The sequence below is a fragment of the Papaver somniferum genome, unplaced genomic scaffold (genome assembly GCF_003573695.1).
Source record: "Papaver somniferum cultivar HN1 unplaced genomic scaffold, ASM357369v1 unplaced-scaffold_21, whole genome shotgun sequence".
Classification (NCBI taxonomy): domain Eukaryota; kingdom Viridiplantae; phylum Streptophyta; class Magnoliopsida; order Ranunculales; family Papaveraceae; genus Papaver; species Papaver somniferum.
This window is the reverse complement of record NW_020631041.1, coordinates 8617324-8641301: the sequence shown is the minus strand read 5'-3', so window position 1 is coordinate 8641301 and position 23978 is coordinate 8617324. Positions and strand designations below refer to the sequence as shown.

Genomic DNA, 23978 nt, shown 5'->3' with positions numbered 1-23978 from the left:
TGAGTATGTCACGCACTTGAAAAATGTAGAAGAAGATGAATGTAACCCTGATGATGAGGATGTCCTGAAGATGAATGACAATGACAGTGAAGAGAAAGATATCAAGAAGTTACAATAAGTTTCTACAAAAAGTTGAGAATGGGTATCTTTCAGATGGTACTGCAAGTGAGAGAAGTGATGGTGATAATGTTGATAATGATGCTGCAAGTGATGGTGATAATGTTGATAGTGATGCTGGTGATCCAAACTTTTGGGAGGTGGAGGTTGAGAATGACAAGGAAGGTATGTGATTGCTTCTGTCTCTTTTTAAACTTTGTTGTCTTTGATTGTAGATTTGTTCCATTTATTTAGTACTAATGCCCTTATCTTTGTGGTTTTGTAGAGGACCATTATGGGGACTTGGTCTCTGACAGAGAAGAAGAAGGTAGATTGTCATTTGTTTTGTAGTCTTTTGTTTTTCTTATTCTTTGTTTGTTTGTTATGTTTTTTTGAAGGGCTCTAACTGAATCATTTGTTTTTGGGAATTTGTATCAGAAACCAACAAGAGTGATGGGCTTGAACTTATAGTATCAGAAAGCAACAAGTCTGATGGGCCTAATTGTTCAAAGCCTAAATGTTCAAAGCCTCATGATAACACACAGTTTGAGGAAGAGCATGCACAACATTTTAAGGATGAGGAAGATGAGGAGATGTTCCCTGAGGTAATTACTTTTGAACAAGTGGATCCTTATAGCCTAGTGAAGGGAAGCAAGTTTGTCAGCAAGAATGCTTTCAAGAAGCATTTGAGGGCCTACTTTGTGAAGCATAAACATCAGGTCAAGTTTAAAGATTCAAACAACTACAAGATTAGGGTGAAGTGCATTCATCATGAGAAGACCAAGTGTCTTATGTTCATTCATGGAAGAGTTTTGAAGGGTGAAGGAACTACATTTACTCTGAGAAGTTGGAATGTGAAGCACACATGCAATGGAAATGTTAAAGGGGAGAACAGATGTGCAAATCCAGAATTTGTAGCTGACTGGTACATGCAAAGGTTGGAGACTCTTGGTAACAAAAACAAAATCCCTGATCCTGATTCATTGGCAAATGAGTTCAACAAAACAATGAAAGTGAACATTAAGTACCATACAACATGGAGAGCAAGAAATATTGTGTTGCAGAATCTTCATGGCAGCTATGAGGAGCAGTACAAGAAAATTCCTGCATTCTGTGAAATGGTGAAGGTAACATTACTTTGTTGTAATGGTTAATGTTTGTCTTTAGTTAGAGCAACATGACTTAATATTACAAATTATATGGCATTAACATTACTTTGTTGTAATTGCAGGAAAAAATTCCTGGCAGTGTAGCTAGTTTCTCATATGGAAGCACAGACAAAACCTTCTTGTCAATGACACTCTGCTTCAAGCCTGCTATAGAAGGATTCTTGGCTGGATGTAGGAAAATCATTGGATTGGATGCTTTCCATTTGTATGGGAAGTATGGTGGTGTGTTACTGGTTGCAACAGGTCTAGATGGTCAGAATGGTTTAGTACCTCTTGGTATAATGGTGTGTAGGAATGAAACCATTGAGAACTGGAAGATATTTCTCAAAGACTTGAAAGATATACTGGGTGAAGACTTGCATTTCACCATTATATCAGACAAGCAGAAGGGGATTAGTGAAGCTTGTGACAAATACTTCTGCTTGGATGAGCACAGATTATGTTTCAGGTTAACTTTTACTTGACATACATTTCAACATTTCCTTTTTTTATATCCTTAATATTTCCTAATAATATAAGTTCAATGACTAACTGTTTCTTATTGATAAATTGACAGACATTTGATAAAGAATTTCAAGAAGTATTTCAAGTCATACATCTTACATGTTCATTTCTGGAATGCTGCCAAATGTTACAAGAAAAGACACTATCAGGTATGCTCATTTTTCAAAATAATATAATGTAATTTCAAGTATTACATACATGAGTTTGATACTATTTATGTCATGTTTGTTTTTAGCAACACATGGATAAATTATTTGCTGAGGATGAAAAAGCTGCACTGTATCTCATAGATCAAAAACCTGAAAGCTGGTCTAGGTATCATTTCTCAAATGACAGCAAGTGTGAGCACATCAACAATAATTTCTCAGAGTCTTTCAACAACATGTCCAAGCCCTTTAGAGATAAGCCAATCATTACACTTGCACAAATGTGTAATAAACTGGTGATGGGTCTTTTCTTCAAGAGGAGGAATGAAAGTGAAAACTGGCAGGATGGTGAGATAGTTCCAAAGGCAATGAAGCTGATTACAAAGATGCGAGACTTAAATCATCTGTTTGAGTTAACTGGAGCTGTAAGGGGAAGGGTGTATGAGGTCAGGAGTGTTCATGATGCTGTGTTTGTTGTGGATCTTTCCAAAAAGAGCTGTAGTTGTTTGCAGTGGCAGCTGAGGGGATTTCCCTGTCAACATGCTATAGTTGCTTTAACACCATTGAGACCAACCTGGGTTGAGTAAGTCACACTCTCTTTTCACTCCAATGTTTTGATTTTTTATGTTCCCTTTGTTTTTCCTTGCTCAAGCTTGATTGTAAACTGATAATTTGTGGATATGCTTGTCTGATTTAATGTTGTAGCTACTGTGACCCTGTATACAGTGTGGAATACTACAAAAAGACATATGCTCCAGAGTTTGAACCACTGTCAGCTGAAATTGACTGGGTAAGACCACTAGTTTTATTAAAGAAAAATATATTGATTATTGTGCAATAAATATTTAATAATAACAAAGATTCTTGGGTTCTATTAGGGTTTCATACATGCTTTATATAATACACAACCTTTAAGGGTTTCATATCTAAACAAATATCTTCTCTTTCTTCCTCTCTTTGTGTAGAATATACTGGTAGAGTTCATTAATCCTCCTGTTATCATAAGAAAAACTGGAAGGCCAAGGAAGAAGAGGATTCCTTCTTATGATGAAGCTGGAAGTGTGAAGAAAATGAGAAAGTGTGGAGTTTATGGTCACTATGCAATAACTTGTGCTGGTGGAGAGGTTGGAAAGAATCCAAAGGGAGAAAAACCTAGAACCCGTGTTGATGTCTCAACATCATCTACTTATGTCCCTGAACCACCAAAAAGAAAGTACAATAGAAAGAAATCGGTTGTTAGTGCTTATGCAGTTGGCATCTACTACTGCTAAGGATGGAATGAAGAACCAAAACAATTCCAAAGCATGTGTTTGTGAATCTTCTAAACAAGGTGCTGCAAAAGGGAGAAAGAGAAAGGCTTCTTCTCAACCTGCTTTCAATCAGACTAATAAACATGTTGGATCTGTCAACAACAAAGTCACCTTCAAAGTTGCAGATCCAAAGGGAAAGAAGAAACCAAAGAAGTACATGAAAGTCTGATGGATTCTATGTTTGTGTTTGTCTCTTTTGTTTTTGTTCTGTGACTGGATCTGAACAATATGGTTGATACTATTTATGTTTCAATTTGGTTATCTTTTGTGAATGGATGAATGGATGCTTTTGTAAGACAATGCAAGTTCTAAAATGGGATAAATTTTATTACAAAATTGTTGCAGGCTATATTTTCAGATTTTTCTTAAATTCCTTGCATATTTCATACACTTTACCCTTCATTGTGTCTTTGATTTCAATGACAAGAGCATCTGAAGCCCATCTGAATGCATCACATGATTTCTTCTTGCACACAAGGTAAGCTATGTTGAGATTATGTTGATTTTTGCATATCTTCAGTTCTAATTGAGAGTTGCAGTTGTCTTTAAAGCATTTTTGAACCTTCAGTGGACAACTTGTAACACTGTGGTTGTCTTCTCCACAGGCAATACAACCATGACCTGATGGAAGCTTGATTGGAAGTGCTGAAGAATGGGTAGAAGCTTGAGAAAACCACTCAAAGTAGTTGCAGGTAGGATTCAAGCATTTCAAGAACAACTTTCCATTACTTACATCTGTTTTAGACCTCAACAAAGCTCTTACTCCATTACAAGGTACATGTTTGCACCTTGAATAAACCCATGGACATGCTTTTGTTTCATGATCTTCTTCCATTTCACACATTAAACACACTAGCATACTAGTTGAAGAACTTGCTTTATCATTCATACCACCACCCATTTTTCAGATCTGAAAATGAAGAGAAGCAGAAGTATGTGGTTGTGGAGGTGTTCATTTATGATTTATGGAGAAGAAGATAAGAGTGCCACGTAAGCAGTGCCACATGGGCCTTGCCACGTAACCTGTGCCACGTACGCACTGGGTGATGACGTATAAAGAGTCACAGTAGCTGGTTGGGTCGAAATAACCGATTCAAAGGACTATCTTGTCATTTTAAGTGCACCTAACGGTGCTAACTTTCCATCCATCACTTTTGGTCAAAACTTGCCTAGTCTAGCAATAAATAAAAAAAGTGGCCTAGATTTGAAAAGCACCAAAAAAACAGGCCTATTTTTGTAAAAAGCCCTAAATAAAAATAGTAAAATTAAGAAATATCCAAGATATCAATAAATCTTGGAATATGCTTGACCAACCAAAGATACATCCCGTGTTAACTTTGAAAAAAATAATATCCCGATAAATCGTAGCCGTTTGGTACCATTTTCCAACTGGTCCCTTGGCAAATTTTCAAAATTCTGAGCCTCAATGTAGATTTTGAACAAAGGCTCCATTTTGCGTCACTAGCTAGGAAAATTTCAGGCTACAGTGTGTTGTTGTTCGAACCAGTTAGGGGCTAGTGATGTCAGTAATTTATTTTTTTGTTTGATGCGTGCTCTTATGGTGTAAATGTTTTTTAAGCTTATAAATGAAGAATTTTTTTTTTTTTTTATAAATGTGCTTGTGCATTGATATATTTCGAGAACTGAAAGAAAAATAAATGTTTTCAGGTAGCTACACATTTGAATCCATCGCAAATGAATAACCATGCCAAGAACAAAATACAACAAATAACTAAATCCACCAACAAAACTATTCTAACATTTTCTCTCCATTTCTTCCGAGCTTCTTGCTGCAATCTTACTTCATCTACGTAGCTACATTCTCTGCTCAACGTGATTCGATTCGATGCATTCGCTCCTTGTACTATGCCGTGGATGAATTCACCTTCTTTATGATCAGTACTTTTCTTATTCTTCTTCTTGTTCTTCATACCTATACTACTCTTGTTCTCTGATCTTCCGAGCAACGGTGTCGAACAAATTTTACTTCCTGTGGACGATCTCGAGTCAAGGCTTTCATTTCGACTAGCATTTGATAAAGCATCCGGTGACGATATTAATGACGATTCTTCAGTAAAAGATAATAATAGCTCTTGGAAAATCGGACCAAATTCTTCGTTATAGCAACCGGGAGCCATGTCTATTGGCCCTTGTTCATTGTTGCAGACATTTGCAACGAACGCCTCTTTAACCAGCGCAAGAAAGTCCAGGCCGCGAGACAAATCCCGTTCGCTGCCATCCACATTCGGAATTGTGTTTTTCTGAAAGATTGCGAAATATGTAAAAAGACCATCCACCAAGAAACTATACGTTTTGGTTGAAGTTGTCTGAGAGAACTTTTGATGAAGGTTTGGAGCTTTTTCAAGACATTTTGAAGCTATCTTTTCGATATCGGTATCACCGGCCATGTTGAGTTCGGATAAGATCATCGTTCCTTTTGAAACACAAGCGTAAATGAATTGATTATTCGGCTCCGCCGGAATCATTTGATTTTTTGTAATGCAGAAAATAGAAAATTACCGGACAAGCAGAAGACTTATCTCATGCATGGTTTTTCCCCGGCAAGCATTGAAGAGACTCGGAAGAAATTAATTACGGTGAATATGATATTCAATGGGATTTTACAGAATTTATAGAATTTTGTGGAGATCTGAAATTTAGATCAACTGGGATTTAAAAAATGCATGATAATTTGAGAAAGGACGGAATTTTCATTTTGATTTGCTTAAAAATCTTCAGTTTTGTGGAAATTTGGGAGGGGTAATTTTATTGACAAGAAATCCCATGAGAATTGAAAAAACCAATGAAAATTGGTGAGTCTTTTCACAAATGTTGCTTGGGTTATGAAATCCAAGATCAATTTTCAAGAAAAAAACTCTCCTAATGAGATGAGAGAGAGTTCTGTGAGTCGGAAAATATTCTGCTAGCCAGAAACAAACAATTGTAGGTTAGTTTAGATCCCAGGACCTGTGGGTTATAGAGATACCACGTTTTTACTGCACCTAAAATCAATTTAGGTCCGGAGGTAGTAGACACACCCCGATTAAATCTCGCGGTGTGTACCGACTGAGAGTGAGGATGTGGTCCTCTTTGGCTCGATGGTTTAGCAAGGATGGGTTTAGTGTGGGTCCCACCCCCTCTCTCACTTTTCTCGCTCAGGATAACCCGCGGGATCCAACACCGCGGGATATAAGTCATTCTCGATTTACATCAGGTCATGAAAAATTTGGCACATCACTCTAAAATTCGTACACATCACACCGTAGCATGTTCTTCTGGACCCATCCACAGATGGAGTTTTCTCTACTAAGTCTGCTTATTCTACCCTAAGTGTGAAAGTCGATGAATCTAACGTTGTTTTATGGAAAGAGGTCTGAAAATTAAAAGTTCCATCAAGGATTCAACCGTCCTAAATGAAAGATAAAGTCTGATCAATCATGCATGCTTTAGTTACTTGTAAAAAGTTGACAAGAGTTTGGCAATTACTGGACATGCAATGAGATCAATTCTAGAATTTTACATTTATGCAATGGACCAAATTTTGGTGGCAGTTGTATTCTTATCAAGATCCTTCCTCAAGAGCTTAGCAATTTCCTTTGATTGCCTGTGTGATGGTTTATTTGGACAAGTCAAAATGATATTGTGCACAATAATAAATAGGAGGAACCAATGGTTATTCTGTCAAGAGCCAAAACCACGATGATGGATATACCTAAAACCCCTATAATCAGCAGTACCTCTGTAATTACACAGAATCAGTCAGTCTTATTTTCTTGGGTATCTTCACCTGGGAATTGGTTAAAAATTAATACCGATGGGGCTTGGAACCCGAATTCAGAAATTGGGGAGGGGGGGGGGGTTCAGGTAGACTCAACCCATAACTTTATTTACGCATAATCGACCAATTTGATCTATCTCTCAGCAGAAGAAGCAGAAGTTCGTGGAATCATAGACGCGTTAAGAGTTGTAAAGGGAAGGAAGTTGGACCATATCATAATTGAAGCCGATGCGGCAGTTGTTATTGACAAGATTAACAAGAAGCTTTTCTTGGAGGATTTACGAACTCATTGTCTATTCCAAGATATTAAAGTCTTAATCTCCCACTTTCATCGCTAACTTTTAAGGCTGTTAGTCGAATATGTAACGGGATGCCCACGAACTAGTACAATGGGGCAAGGAAAATGCTAGCCATATGGCTTGGATTGTTCCACCAGTGTGGCTTCTTCCTACTCTGTGCAATGATTACATGGAGGGAAGAGCTGATAACTTGTAATTGTGTTGTGTCTTGTTTGTTTATATAAAAAATAGAAGAAAAAAAACACAACACGACACAACATGATTATTTTTCTAGCACATCATGCTCTCTAGTATAACACGACACAACACATCTGAATTTGTAGGACAACACAACAAAACTCGCAGAACGCTAAGCGCGTGACTTTGAGGTCTTGGCTAACACGATTTACATCCTATATGTGAACCGAAGATTTCGGCGTCTTCAAATTCTGGAGCAGTCACAATATTTGCATATGACCCAGCGCCGGCTTTGAAGCTGTTGGCCAAACATTCATGCTTTCTTATGACATTACTCGAAGGCCTTTGGAAAGTAAAGAATGAACAATGACTCAGATGAAAAGCTTTCAAAGAGATACAACAATGTCAAATATATATTTGTTTTATGGAAAACATTGAAACCGATTGTTTTTTAAGAAATATGAGTCGTTATGAATGCATAACCATATGTATCATTTATGGTGGCTGCACGAATAATTATACGTCCATTTCTTTTGGAATTGTTGTGAGCATGCGTCAATTTCAAATGCGGCTGGATAATTTGTTATACAGCCAACAAAACGGATGGATAATCAAGATAATTTAGGCCCAACGGCAAAAAAAAGAACCGTTTTTTGGGACCATGATTTTTTTGGGAACCATGGTTTTATTATAGATAAGACATTAGAAGTAAATCTAGGTCACCCCTTATCTAGATATTTATATTATTACCAAACTACCATCCTGATTAATTTTGGGTAATTACTCCCTCCGTTCGTTCCAGTTTAGTTGATGTTTTAGGGTTTTATTTGTGTTCCAAAATAGATGAGAGTTTAAGTATTTTCCCCAAATTCTCACTAATTTACCCCTGCTTTGGAATCATACCATAACATTAATTCTCATTGTAATCATCAAATAGGGTAATTCATTCAATTTTTAAATATATTCCATTGAGGATATATGCTCCATCTTTGTTAATTCTTTACTAAAAACTAGGTGTTGTAAACTTTTAAGAAGGTATTAATATGGGTTTTTGGAAAAAAATTACTCTCTTTGTTATTTCTTAATCTGCGTGAAAAACTCTACAACATCAACTAAAACGGAACGGAGGGAGTATTAGTTAGTGTTAATAATAGTTAGTGTAATGATGAGTGAGATGATTAAGTTAAAGATAATTAGTGAGATTAAAAAATCAGATGAATGTTTTATTTTTTTTAAAAAGAAGTAGAATTATTGAGAGAGTAAAGTTAGAGAAGATGAAGAAGGAAAACATGAAAAACGATGGATTTTACCAACCACAACCATAGGAAGGGTATTTGGGTACCTAGGTATGCTTCAAACTTAGATAATGTTGGTTGAATTGCTCCAAATTTTCAAAAAACTGTAAATTTTTAGAGTAGATTTGGGCTTGTTCGGTTACTTTATGTGAAGAACAGGTTATCGAACTCATCTGAAAGTGTAGTTCGGTTACTTTTTCTAAACACGCAGGTTGCCAATGGAGGTTTTTAGTCGTTTGGTAAACAAACATGTTACCGAACTTTGTTTATAGGATTTATAGAGTGATGTTTGGTTAGTTCACAAACTTTAATCCAACAACATATCTAACCGAACTTCACATGTATGCAATTAGTGAAGAGTTCGGTTTGTCAAGATTTTTTGCGAACAAACCGAACATAGTGGGACAAATTCGGTTAAATTGAAACTCAACATAGTAGGCAAAATAACACAGTTCGGTTACATTGGATTTTTTTTTCCTTTTTGTAATATGGGTAGAGTTCGGTTACTAGATAGTTTTAGAATTTTTTGTGAACCAACCGAACAGAGTAGGCAAAGTTCGGTTAAATCATAACATAGTGGGAAAAATAACACAGTTGGGTTCCATTGGTTATTTTTTTTTTTTGGGTAGAGTTCGGTTACTAACTAGTTTTAGAATTTTTTGGGGACCAACCGAACACAATATATTGGTTTTCAATGAGGAGTTCGGTTGAAACTATTTTTTGCGAACCAGAGTTCGGTTACGAAAAATTAAATTCGTGATAATCGAAGTGTTCTTCTTGTTCCTGGTTTCAGAATGTTCGGTTACAAAACTAGTTTTTTTAAAACTATTCCTAATCGAACATGCCACTTTAACTTCCATTTAAACCATATTTTGAAGATTTCTACTCAATTTTCCCAGTCAAAAATCGAATTAAAAAGATTGATGGGTTTTTCAATCGAACGAGGAACGTCAATGAAAGAGAGAAGAAGAAGAGAATATTTTTTTTTTCAAAACTAAATTTTTTTGATTCCCTTCCTGTTTTTGTTTTTGATTTTGATTTTGGTTAATAAATTCATTTAGATTAGATTATATGATTAGATTTATATAGTTATTAAGTTAGTTTTAATTTAAATTAAAGTAAAGCGTAAATGTGTATTTAACTTTAGGACACCCCTTGACAGGGAGGTCCCCCCAAAAAACCATGGTCCCCCCAAAAAACCATGGTCCCTAAAAAACAAGGCTGAATTGGGGGCCCTGGAAAAATAATTGGGGACCCCTAACTACAGGACAATAAAGGTCATGAAATAGTAATTGAGAGTTATCACTTATCCGCAAATTTTTTAAATGGCTAAACTACCCCCGTTAGTGGTAATTAAGTTAATTAATTGTTAATTAATTTAATTAGATTAAAATCAGATTTAGGGATAAAATTTTAATAAAAGAAAAATTGTGTTTTTGTGTTGTGGAGAGGAAGAAGTTGAGTTTTTGGGGGATTCTAGTAGAGGAATCATATTGCTCAAAATGAAGGAACCAATCCTCAAAATGAAGAACCCGAAGCTCAAAACAATCAGGTAAACTTCCTATACTCTTCAAATTGTATGAATGATGCCCTAAGTGGCCGATTCATGTACAATATGCAACTACTCAGAGTGAGGGTCGTTAAGTCGAGAGGGTAATAAACGAACGACTCTAAGGAGTCATCAATTACTTGACACAACCTTTGACGACTCAAACCTGCAACTTTTGCAGGTTATGAAAAATCGTCAACCAAGTGTGATATAATTGACGACTCCAGCTAGTTAGGTCATATAGAGTCGTTAACTTAATATGTTTAGAACCCAACGACTCTAAAACTTTTTACTCTCTGAAGATGTTACTCTTAGGGTCGTTAATTATGCATTCCTATATACTGACGACTCTAGCGAGCCATTTCATAGATCAAGGGTCGGCAAGCAAAATTTATAAAACCAAACGACCCTTCAACATCGTTAACGACTTCAAAAATTTGACATGACGACTCTTCAACATAGTTAACGACTACAACCATTTGACATGACGTCCCTTCCTATTTTTTGAACAGGGAACAAATTTTGTATCATATAGAGTCGTTAGTTTCATAAAGTGGTTGTCAAACAAAGAATCGTTAATGCTTTAGAAATATTTTGACGACCCTGTCACTATTTGGGACATAGAGGTGGTTCTGCATAAGACAGATTTGTTCGTATTTAAAAAGGGTCGTCGAGAAGAATCGTTAACGATTTAGAAATCCCTAGACGACACTATTCTAGGGCAGAAAACCAGGTTTAGGGCCGTTATCTACTACACCCTAATGGTTACCGATTTTTCATCAATTCAACATGCATATCAAAAATCGTTAACCAATAAAAAACCGTGTTTAACGACCCTGGAACTGTAACTGCAATTTTGCAGTTGAAAACCTAATTTTTCAATCAACAAATCAAATTAAAACGCAAACCCAACTTAGATAAAGGGATTTTAGTTCACTTACGACGATGAATCGGTGAGAATCTTTTTTTCTCAGAAGTCGTTAATGGAATGGGAAACAGTGGGAGAGAGGGAGCGGAGGAGAAGAAGAATGGGAGGAGAAGAAGTTATTAGAGAAGAGTAAAATAGTTATTTCACCGTCATTTTAGAAACCCTATATATCTTTTGGTGTGAGTATAAAATGTATCCTGGCCCCGAATTAGTTTCCATGGCCCCCAATTCAGGGTTGCTAAAAAGAAATGGTTAAAAAAAAAAGAAGGCTATTCACCCTAAGCCATATTATAATGTGGAATGAATAACTTTTTTGTGCCGTTGGGCCTAAATTTTTCTTTATGTTGGGCCCGAACTTAAAATCCCCAGTATCACCTTCGTTGCAACTAAAATTTTACACATGGGGAGCCATGCATTTTAAGAGCAGTAAATTCACTATCAATTGCAACATTAAAACTTGAATATTTTGCTAAAGTACATTAAAACTTGAAGGCGTGACATCGAGACACCTTGTTGCGTGCTAGACTTCGGATGCACCAAGACTAGCCGAGAAGGCTTCAATAAATTCAGCATCATTCTCCATAGCCTTGAAAACCTCCATTGGAAGGCAAATTTCAATGTCAACACTTCCCTCAACTGGTCCTGGACTCACAGTAGTTATTCCATAAGATTTTCCGTTCATGCCGGTTTTTACAGAAATTGGTCGCCCCCAACCGAAATCGTTACCATACATGTTGAACCATTGGGAACTCCTAGCCATAAATATATTGCTGAAAATTCCTGTATTTGCATCACCAGGTCCTGGTATAAGTGGTTTCTCTATCCATGATTCTAGCAAACTTCTAGTCTTTTCAACATTGTGGGAGGTAACCACCTCCTTCAATAAAGAAGCCATGAAACCGAATCCCTTTTCCAGAAGCTCACCCTCTTTCAGAGTTTCAAATCCCCAGGATATTGAGTTGCCAAAGAATGTTTCGGGCAATGGTGGAATCACTTTAGTTCTGCTATTCATCAAAAGAACAACCACCAGTGTTCGGCTGAAATCATATTTATCATCCAAACAGCTCCTGGAGCGTACTGCTGCTGCCCAAACATGAGCTAATAGAGCTTGTAATGATGATATTACTATATTTTATTTTGTTTCAGAAATGATCTCCGAGTTGGCCCTTGATTTTAATGCTGAAATGTTTGCTTTATTGAATCTGAAACATCTCTCTACAAGACCTTCAAGTGGTGACACTTCAGTAATATTAGTGGTATCTCTAATTACCGTCAAAAATTTCTCAGCAAAAGAGAACGGAAGACGGATGGGGCAATCGGTTTACTTAATAAAGTACCGCTTAAAAACTGGAGGAGTAAATGAAGTATCATAGTCGGTAGATCTAGCAATCTCAGACCATGAATTAATGAAATGCCAAAATGATGTACCATCACATACGGAATGGTTTGCACTGCATCCTATAAAAACGGCGCCGTCCCGCAGCTCAGTTACCTGTACAGAAAGTAAAGTATGCGACTGACCTTCATAGCTTGGTACCCTATCGAAGGTAAATAATGGATTAATTAAGCTTTGAGGAACATAGGTTGGAGAGACGATGTCCTCTACGGATATGTCAGCTGTGGCATGGATGAACTCTACACCCTCAAAGTTGCAGTCAATATAGACGGAGATGGTGTTATCATCTTGATGCTTTTCAATAACAAGACGACCAGCTAAAGGAAAGAAATGATCAAGCGTATGTGACAAAGAAGTTTTAAGATGACTTATCTTGTCGTTGATAATGATACACTCATCATTTGTTCCTTGTTCTTGTTGCTTACCGAAGAGCAAACCCTTTTGCATATATGTAGTTCTTAGAAATAATAGATCCCATGGATTCAAATCAATCCGCCAGTGGTTGCCGGTTGGTTCATCGATGTAACTTGCTGGACGGACTATAGTTGTAGAGACACGACGAATATCGACAGAATTCATTTATGTGATATCTACTCTGTACTACAGATTTCTAATATTTGAATCCTAAAAAACACAAGTAGATATGAAATAATTGATATTCGATAAAACGAGTGGTCTAGACAGAAACACTCTTTAGTGCAGGAAGATAAGATTTCCAACCCCACTACTAGTGCAGTGAATCAGATGGATATCTAAGGCCCCGAGTGCCAGAAAACAACTGACAAGATAAATTTTTCAGAAGAAATGTGATAGAAGTAAAAAAAGAAAAAAAAATGGACAAGAAAAAAAAAGATATGTAACTTGCTAGTCGGACCTTGGTTGTAGAGACATGCTGAATGTCTTTGGCAAAAGTCATTTTGTGATCTCTATACTGTGCTAGCTAGATAAGTGTTTAGCGCGCATGCATACAATCTTACATTTCTATAACATTTGAATTTATTATACAGATATTATTAAACAAATTACAGGTAGCCATAAATTCAGTAGCAATTAAAGCCACAAAAAATGGTACTAACCGATTACCCCCCATCACAAGCACCTTCAAATGGAAGTAGCATGTACTAATAAAAGTGAGAATGCAACTTCCTCGAAAAAAAAATGAATTTTTTTTTCCAGATAAAAATGAGAGAAAAATGAAAAATATTAGTTTTCCTGAAATGGAAGTAGCATGTACTAATAAAAGCTAAAAAAAATACGTACCAGACACGTAGATTTGATAACGAGGTGATGATCATTGCCTGGTAACGAAGAATGTCCCATAATATCCAAGCAAACATCAATAAAATCATGTTCGAGTGGAGAATTATCTCCTGAATTTCTTTTGGCGCGATGTTCTTCAACCCAAGTAGCCATAATTATATCTAATAGAGTTTATATTATCTTGTTACCTTATTTATCTTTAGGAGATTATCTCCCTTTACTTTGGTTGTAAACACAAAAGATATTATTGGAGTTTTATATATATGGATCCCGGAGAACATAAATCTCCAAGGGAATTATCATCAAATCCAAGATGGTATCAGAGCCTCTACGATCCTACCTCTTCTAAACCATTAAAATCCATGGCAGGTGAAAAAAAACCCGTTCACCCGGCGTTTGCCATCAACAACATCAAGTCTCTGATTCCAGTCATCTTAGATATCAAACAAGATGAATACTCCTCATGTGTATTTCTCTTCGATCTTCATCTTCAAGCTCACCGATTGCTATTTCTGATTGATGGTTCACCACGAACTACGGATATTGATGCCGATACGGAAAAACAGTTCGTTCACAGCAGCATGACAACAGGCGTAACCAAGCCCACCAAGGATCTGGCCCAACCAATGGAACCTCCTCAGGCCCACCTTTGCTACCAACTCCACCAGGCCCACGCCCTGTTTTTCCACCAGCAGGCCCACCTTTTCTACCAACTCCACCAGGCCCACGCCCTGTTTTTCCACCAGCAGGCCCACAATACTGGCCACCTTATTGGGCCATTCCTCCATGCCCCTACCCAACTACACCTTACTGGAAACCATCTCAACGGCCTCCGACGGTAAATCAGCGACAGGACAGCTACCGTGGGCGCTCTCCTGGACGTAATCACGGCCAAGCCTACATTACTCCATCAACAGAACTTCTACAGCCCACAGACATCTCTGAGGCATATAACTCTCTGCATTTACAACCACCGGATGATTGTTTTTATATGGACACTGGTGCCACCTCGCACCTCACTGCTGATTCAGGTACTTTACATAAAATTTTCAATTCTAGCAATGTACGGTCTATTTTAGTTGGAAATGGCAATAGTATTCCAGTTACCGCTAGTGGCACTAAGTTCATAACTCTTCCTTCTCGTACTCTTCAACTCAAAAATACGTTCATAACTCTTCCTTCTCGTACTCTTCAACTCAAAAATACCCTTGTTGTTCCTGACATTATCAAAAACTTGGTTTCCGTTCGTAAATTCACCACTGATAATCATGTGTCTGTTGAGTTTGATCCCTCTGGTTTTTCTGTGAAGGATCTGAGTTCGAGGAAAGTTATCCTTCGATGCAATAGTTCCGGGGAGCTCTACCCTATCACCAACTCTGCCGTACCAACACAAATATCGTCTCATCCTTCTCCCATTTCTCTTGCTGTTTGCTCGCCAGATATATGGCATAACCGTCTCAATCACCCCGGCAAGGCTGTTTTAGATGCTCTTCGTACCAATAATTCTATTCATTGTAATAAAAATCAACATTCTAAACTTTGTCATTCATGTCAAGTTAGTAAAAATGTTAGATTACCTTTTTATGAATCCAATTCCCATACTTTTGCTCCTTTTGATATTATTCACAGTGATTTATGGACATCTCCATTACATGTTGATACCGGTTTTCGCTATTATCTTATCTTGTTGGATGATTTCACCAACTATCTATGGGTATATCCTTTAAAATTCAAATCCCAAGTCTACGACAAATTTTTGGAATTTCGCTCTCTTGTTCAAACCCAATTTGAACGTCAAATTAAAAGTTTTCAATGCGACATGGGACGTGAATTTGACAACTCTTCCTTTCACAACTTTGCTCGTAATAATGGTCTTGTTTTTCGCTTCTCTTGCCCCCACACTTCCTCTCAAAATGGCAAGGCCGAACGCATGATACGCCGTGTCAATGATATCACCCGCACCCTTATGTCCCATGCATCCATTCCACCAAAATTTTGGTCCTATTCACTTCTTATGGCTGTCTATCTTCATAACATTCTACCCACAAAAATCCTACATTTTTCATCCCCCGTATCTATTCTCTATCAACGCCAACCAACTTATGACCATCTCCGTACCTTTGGTTGTCTTTGCTATCCAAATATCTCCTCCACAACTCCTCACAAACTTGCACCTCGATCCACTAGATGTGTCTTCCTTGGTTTTCCTCCCAACCAACGTGGATACCGCTTCCTTGATCTTACCACAAACAAAATCATCATTTCCCGTCATGTAACTTTTGACGAGAATGTCTTCCCCTTCAGTGATCCTCCACCACTTGTATCTGAAAATGAATCTTCTCCTTCTCCCCTTCATTCCCCTCACATTTCCTACAATCCTACTGTCAACTCCGTACCTCCGTCCCAACAACTCAACAACTCTTCCCCTCCGTCCCAACATCCCTACACACCACCTCACCGACGTCTTAAACTCCTTCCCTCCGGCCCAACAACTCAGCGTTTGTCTTCCGCCCCTTCAACTTCCTCTTTATCTCCTTCGCCTACTGAACACATTACTTCGTCCACTGAACCTCCTGCAACTCTTCCCCTTCTGCCAACAACTCCGTCCACTGGTCCCTCTTCTCTTCTGCCACCTCTTGCTTCCACTGATCAGCGTCCCACTCCCTCCACTCCAAATTCCTCTTCTACAGCACAGCGTCCTTCGGTCCCTTCTACAGAACAACGTCCCACTCTCTCCACTCCAACTACCGATACCAATACAGTATCACCATCATCCACAGCTCCTTCGGCCCCTACCATCCCTACAGCTCCTTCTCGACCTACCACTCGTGCCTCCCGTGGTATTTTCCGCCCTATAAATCGTCTCAACCTTCATATCCAAACCTCTCCCTCTATCTCTCCTCTTCCTCGCTCTCACTTGTATGCCCTTAGGGACGTTAACTGGAATCCTTCCATGCATGACGAGTACAATGCTATGTTGAAAACTAACACCTGGGAACTTGTACCACGACCACGTGATGCTCATGTTATTCGTTCAATGTGGTTGTTTAGTCATAAATATAATGCTGATGGATCATTACAGCGACACAAGGCTCGTCTTGTTGCCAATGGCAAATCTCAACAAGTTGGAGTTGACTGTTTTGAAACGTTTAGCCCGGTTGTCAAACCTGCTACTATTCGTACTGTTCTCACCATTGCTACATCACGGTCTTGGCCCATACATCAGCTGGATGTCAAGAATGCTTTTCTTCATGGAGATCTAACCGAGACAGTATATATGCATCAGCCTCTGGGATTTGTTGACCCTGATCACCCAGACTACGTATGTAAATTGCGTAAATCACTTTATGGCCTCCAGCAGGCTCCCCGGGCGTGGTTTCAGAGATTTTCCAAGTTCATCATAAGTTGTGGTTTCCGCGGCAGTATATGTGATCAATCACTTTTTGTTTATCAATCAAGGTCCGAAACAGCATACCTACTTTTATACGTTGATGACATTATTTTGACAGCCTCTACTGATTCTCTCCTATGCCGCTTCATTGATTTGATGAAGAGAGAATTTGCAATGTCTGACCTTGGTCCTCTACATCATTTTTTGGGCATCACTGTTACTCGTTCATCCTATGGATTATTTTTGTCTCAATCTTTATATGCACATGACATCATTGCGCGTGCCTCTATGAAAAAATGTAATCCAGTGACTACTCCGGTCGACACAGATTCCAAGCTCAGTGCCACCTCTGGCCCAGCTGTTTCGGATCCCACTTTATACAGAAGCCTAGCAGGTGCTCTGCAGTACCTAACTTTTACTCGGCCAGATATTGCATACGCAGTTCAGCAGGTATGTCTATTTATGCATGACCCCCGTGAGCCCCACATGCATGCTCTCAAGCGAATCATTCGCTATCTACAGGGCACCACCCACCACGGACTCTTTCTCTCAGTTTCCACTATTTCTGGCCTAACTGCATCCTCTGATGCTGACTGGGCGGGTTGTCCTGACTCTCGACGATCGACATCTGGTTTTTGTGTCTTTCTTGGTGACAATCTCATATCCTGGTCCTCCAAGCGACAAGCAACAGTCTCTAGATCCAGTGTTGAAGCTGAATACCGTGGAGTAGCAAACGCGGTTGCTGAGACAACATGGCTTCGCAACCTTCTTCTAGAGATCCGACTACCTCTACGACGTGCTACCATTGTTTACTGTGACAATGTCAGTGCGATATATATGTCTGGAGATCCTGTTCAACATCAACGCACCAAACATGTGGAAATTGATATACATTTTGTTCGTGAACGAGTTCGTATTGGTGCCATTCAAGTCTTACACGTCCCCTCTGAGAACCAGTATGCTGACATCTTCACCAAAGGGCTTCCTCGACAATTATTTGTTCGTTTTCGTTCTAGTCTCAGCGTTTGTTCCTCTCCCGCTCAGACTAAGGGGGTGTAATAGAGTTTATATTATCTTGTTACCTTATTTATCTTTAGGAGATTATCTCCCTTTACTTTGGTTGTAAACACAAAAGATATTATTGGAGTTTTATATACATGGATCCTGGAGAACATAAATCTCCAAGGGAATTATCATCAAATCCAAGAGTATCAATTTCGGATGCACATTTTTTCATATCACGAACCAAACCTCTTAAATTGTCTAACCAGCTCAGCGACGGAAAATGCAAAAAATCTCTTTAATCTCATGGCTTCATTCATTGCTGCTTTATATCTCCGAGCTCCAACATCTCCATTAGCCGAAAAGTTCTTCTTCCCTGCAACGATTCTCGGCACAACGTTAAACCAACTATCCATTCTCACCGTAGTTGACTTTTCGCCACTGTTTTCTCTGTTTCTCCACTGATTATAAAGCGACTCAAAACATGACTCGACTTCAGGACTCCTTAAGTTTTTTATAGTCGAAATCTTTCGTAGATCTCTCCAGTAAGCACCTTACGGGGCATAACCCACGGAATCGACATTGTAAAACATGAGTTTAACAGCTAAGTTGCTCGGCCGATTCGAGAAGAGCTTATCCTTTGTAGTGAAACATTCTTTAACGATTTCCCAATCACTTGCAACTAACGTTTTATGCGAACCTATCAGGTGATTATTTCATCGACAGCTAATCCCTCTAAACCACGGGAGGCCCGTCACACTGTCCGCTCGATTAGCTTACTTGAGCATGTTTCTTTTTTAATTTTTTTTCTTGGACATCCTACTTTATTTTGTTGGGGTAGGACGTGGTAGGAATTATCCTAGGTTATAAAATTAAGGTACTGTACCTGCCACGCTTGACGTTTCTGTCATCTAACATTAAATTAGTGTTCCAACTGACATAATCACAAGATAAAAATGTGATTTGTTAGGTGACATATATTCGAGTTGTTAGGCATTATCTTAGGTTAAAAAAATGAGAGGTACTATATCTTTTTTCCCTTTTATTTTTGTTTTCGTGACATCTCCCTTTTTTAAAAATACTAAGTCATACAAGCTCTCATGTCACACAATGAATGTGACATCTCTCTTAAATTAAATGAGATAAAAGCCTTGAACTCGAGCAATTCTCAAGAGGACAAGTGGTGGGATTTTTTTTGGTCGGAGCATTAAAATTTGAATTACATTTAACTGGCTGTTTTTAACACCGTTCGAAAATAACGTGGGTATATAATATTTCTGTCACCTTTTGTGCCTAAATAATTCATTACACTTCGTTTACACCGAATCTTAACTGTACGTTAAATGACGCCGTTGGTGTGGACACTACCCACGTCAAAAACTATACCTAAAGCTAACAGAGACACTCATATATCGAAGAGAGTTTTTTTTCTCTTCTTCTCTTTCTTCTGTTGTTCTTCGTGTCTTTCTCCCTGTCGAATTCAGTTCCAATGAACTGCTTCTTTTTGTGAGTGATTCATGTAAATCATGAGATCTAGATAAATCAAAGAAGAGGTTGATGAATCTGGAAGCTAATTGAGCTCTGAAAGAAGAAGAAATCAGAAGAAATATAAATTAGGGTTTCTGCTAGAATTGAATAAATTGTATATTTGGAAGAGGGGTTCGATTTTGAATATGCAGATGGAGATTAGAGATGGGTATTGTGTGTTGAGAGTAAGGGAGGAGATTTAGCTACCGATTCCAAATAAGCTAGGAGTATACACCATGTCCGACACCATCAATTAATGCTTCTTAGCATCGCAGATTCAGACAAAGTCTCTACAAAGCACCATATTTTCCACCTCATTTGTCCCTGATATCAGCCTCTCTTTTGAAGATGCTCTTCAAACATATATTCAGGTTTTTAGTCTATCTCCTTCCACTTTTAAATATCAACGACACTGCCACCATCCTATGAAGTCCGTGGCAGTATATTACTTTGATGTTGTGTTGAACGAGATACCAGAAAAACTCTATTTGTCAGCAAGAGATGTTATATTGTGGCATTGCAACAAATCAAAACATGCCCAGGACTACCTGCTCGCTGTACCTATTACTGGGCTTGGCCAACGCATTGGGTCTCGATAATTCAGTTATACAATATGTTATAGACTAGGCATACCTTTTTTCGAAGAACACAGTTCTTGCCCTTGTTGCAATAAGACTATGGACATTTATGGTGACCATGCGATACACGGTGCTAATGAGGTAGGGTTGAAATTTCGACACGACCTCGTCCGCGATGTGTTTGCAGATATTTGTTATAAGGCAGGTGTTGCGGCAAGTAAGGAGGTGGCTTTATTATTTTTATCTGACTATGATAATGGTCTAAAGCCCGCGAATATCCTCGTGTGCAACTGGGAGAACAGACAAGATATATTTTTCGATATCTCAGGTATTCCTCCTTTCATTGGTGGTAGTGTTAATACCTCTGTCCCTGGGAAAGCTATCTCAAAATCAATCACTCGCAAACTTAAGAAATATCTAGACACATGTTCCGCTGATGGTTATGGACTTGAGGTTCTAGCCTTTACTACTGTTGGTGAATTAAGTGACGATGTTGTGGTGTTTTTGAAAATATTAAAGAATTGTTTGGAAAGTCATGACGTAAATTGCAAAGTAGGTCGTTCTTTTTTTTATAAAATAGCGTAACTATTTAAAAAGGTGGTGGAACCCAGCTTGTCGCTAGATTTCCAACTACCTCTGTGTACGAACCTCTTTTTTGATTTCTAATAAAATCCCATGGTGGCAGCCTTTCTTTAAAAAAACAACAACAAAAGGATATAATTAAATTCATAAAAAATGAAAAAAAATGTTGTATTCCAAAATCCAATAAGTCAAATCCTCTCTGTTTGTCTCGTTTTGATTTTATTAGCAAAATGGTTACCATTTCTGTTAGCCATGCATGGACTAAAGTAATCTGAAATTGTTTGTCTCATGGGTGTAAGCTGAAATTCATATATATTTTATTGTCTCAGTGAATCACCATAATTCCTTGAAAATCATTCAAAGAGTCTCTCAAAATATCTAAACTAACGGAGAGTCACCCAAAATATCTTGCATAAAAAGTCTCTGAATGTCTAATCCCAATTGACTAACCCCCTGTAATACATCACAATTCATGTATGTTTCACAAAAAAGTTATGATTCAAACTAATTTTTGACATTTTATTATCGTTATGTTGATTTAATTTTATAATAATACACATAAACCTAAATAATATTTTCTTTAGAAAAGGTAAAATCAGTGTGATCGACATAACACACCATGGTTATTTTTCTGGCACATCACAACACATCACGCCCTCCAACATAACACGGCACAACACGTCTGAACCTCTGGCACAATACAACAAAACTCTCAGAACGGAAGAGCGTGACTTCACGGGCTGGGCCAACACGTTTTACATCCTATATGTGAACTCAATCTTTCAATGTCTTCAAATTCTAAAGCAGTCGCAATATTGAGCATATGACCCGACACTGGTTTGAAAGCAGGAGGCTAAACATTCAAGTTTCTTATGAAATTACTCGAAGGCCTTCAGAAAGTAAAGAACGAATAACGACTCGAATGAAAATCTTTCGAAGAGATCTTCGAGACAAATACAAGAATGTCAAACTTAATTCTTGTTAGGAAAATGTTGAAACTGATTGTTTTTTAGGCACTGTTGGAAATTTGGTACCCGAGGAAGAAAAATATAAGAACGAAAAGAATGTTGTATCACTGACTTCAAGGCCTTGTGATTGTTTTCAGAAAATATTTCGACCATTCCCAAATAATTGGCGAGTACAATCAGTCAATGAAATAATACTTTCAGGATACAATGAAGCCATAACAACGTTGATGGATTCAAAAGTTGTACTTTCTTGACCCAATCAAGAGAACACCGTTTCTGGATTCTGATGATGCTTACCCATAGTAGAAACCCAACTTATGTTTTGAAAAAAGATAAACAAGGTTCAATTTGGTACCAACAAGTTATAGAAGTGGTCAACAGAAACTGTGTGTTCTTGGTTGGGTCAAGGAAGTACAACTCTTGAATCCAGCAACGTTGTTAGGGGCTTCATTATATCCTGAAACCATTGTTCATTGAACGATTGTACTCGCCAATTATTTGTGAATTGTTGAAATATTTGCTAAAAAAAAAATCCAAGGCCTTGAAGTCAGTGAAACAACATTTTTTTCGTTCTCCGTCCTCCGGTACCAAATTTCCAACAGGCACATGCGTATATAACACGTGTATCATTTATGTTTGCTGCATGATTTATTATACGTCCTTTTCTTTATCAAATGTTGAGACAGGATGCGTCAATTTCAGGTTTCGATGGATAACTTTTTGTGCAGCCGACAAAATGGTTGCACTTCACTTAGAGCAGTTCCTATGGAATGAACAAACTTCAAGTTTGTCATTTTGCTCCCATTATGGACTCAATAAACATGAAAAATGGATGTTCAAACCAACAAATTTCCGACACACATCCAAGTGTGTAGCCCCCATTTGCCGAGTCAGCCAATACAAATCGTTCAATTGGCTCCTCAACTCTCCCTCACCAGCAGTCACATTGTTGTAAGGATAATCACGTTCCATACCTTGGGAAACAATGGGGATCGTGGTTGACTCACATTGTGAAGTAATACTTGACATCTCCCAACGAATTTTGGGAAAATTTGACGAAGATGATGAAGAACTTGCACCCGTGGTGGGGTAAGTCATATACCATGGCTCTTTTGGAGGTGTCTGGCTAGGAACGATATTTGCATCATGGGACAGGCGTGATAACGCTAGGAGTTCAAACCCATAGATGTGGGTGTTGTGTGTCCCAATTACAGGATGCGAAATCGACTCGTACCATTTGACATAATCCGCTTCACTAATATTCGTCTATGTATTTAGTTAATACCTCACCCAATTGGTTCTTCTCAGCCGTTCAAAATCTGACCCAGAGGTTTGCATCTTTTGTGGCGGGTTAATTGCAATTACATATATACGTTGCACTTTGTACTGCAGTCTTTCTCCCAGGTACCAAACCCTTCTATCCAATGGTGGACTGTAAAAAACAACTCTATCAAGAGAATAATCAGGAACATGTTTTCCAACATCACCCTCATACTGAGGAAAATCAATGTAAGGGTGAACAACGACGTTGTTGTGGCTCCGAGTCATCTGATGAAACCTCTGAAAAAAACTGGAACCCGAGATGTTGCTGCCAGTGCCCTTTGCTAAGTTGGTCGAGATGTACATATCCAATATTGGAAATCTAAGGGTATCGTCTGTAAGGATTGGTTTACTAACACAGAAGCAGGTATACCACCAATACTGCAAATTACTCCATAATTTTAGTATTTTGACTTAATCTACATTTTCTCATAAAAATATTTAAATTTTAAAATAATAATTTTGATATTTACCTCTATGATGCCCCAGAAACCAGTGAAGTTATCTCCGCCCGCAGACGTATCATCAAGCCCACAGTATATTCTGCTAAAATTTCAGATCCCTAGTCATAAGCTGGTGCTTTATCAAGATCTTCTAACGCTTGAAGCCAACCAACACAAGCAACAAAAGTTGAGTTTGGAAATAATGGCTGACCCAGTACCCATAAGATAAACATCCTTTTGAGTTCAGGATAGTCATCTAC

The 23978-nt window shown here is 38.1% G+C and overlaps 2 protein-coding genes across 2 annotated transcripts; both read right to left on the bottom strand.

The window, feature by feature from the left end:
- Window positions 1–4844: 4844 nt before the first annotated feature.
- On the bottom strand, window positions 4845–6144 carry LOC113339332 (phytolongin Phyl2.2-like). The gene has a single exon (XM_026584624.1). It carries the CDS (start codon window positions 5709–5711, stop codon window positions 4890–4892), a length of 822 nt encoding a protein of 273 aa, XP_026440409.1. The 5' UTR covers window positions 5712–6144; the 3' UTR covers window positions 4845–4889.
- A 5627-nt stretch (window positions 6145–11771) lies between these two features.
- On the bottom strand, window positions 11772–13226 carry LOC113339547 (protein ENHANCED PSEUDOMONAS SUSCEPTIBILTY 1-like). The gene is made up of 2 exons (XM_026584796.1): window positions 12589–13226; window positions 11772–12288 (listed from the first exon to the last, which is right to left on the bottom strand). The coding sequence occupies exons 1-2, from the start codon at window positions 13224–13226 to the stop codon at window positions 11772–11774; spliced, it is 1155 nt and encodes a 384-aa protein (XP_026440581.1).
- Window positions 13227–23978: the final 10752 nt, after the last annotated feature.

Excerpts from the sequence above, each read along its gene's own strand:
- LOC113339332 (XM_026584624.1), bottom strand. The coding sequence starts at position 5,711 with ATGATTCCGGCGGAGCCGAATAATCAATTCATTTACGCTTGTGTTTCA.
- LOC113339547 (XM_026584796.1), bottom strand. The coding sequence starts at position 13,226 with ATGAATTCTGTCGATATTCGTCGTGTCTCTACAACTATAGTCCGTCCA. Across the intron at positions 12,289-12,588 it reads ACTCCTCCAGTTTTTAAGCG|CCGAACACTGGTGGTTGTTC; the intron begins GTACTTTATTAA and ends ATATGATTTCAG.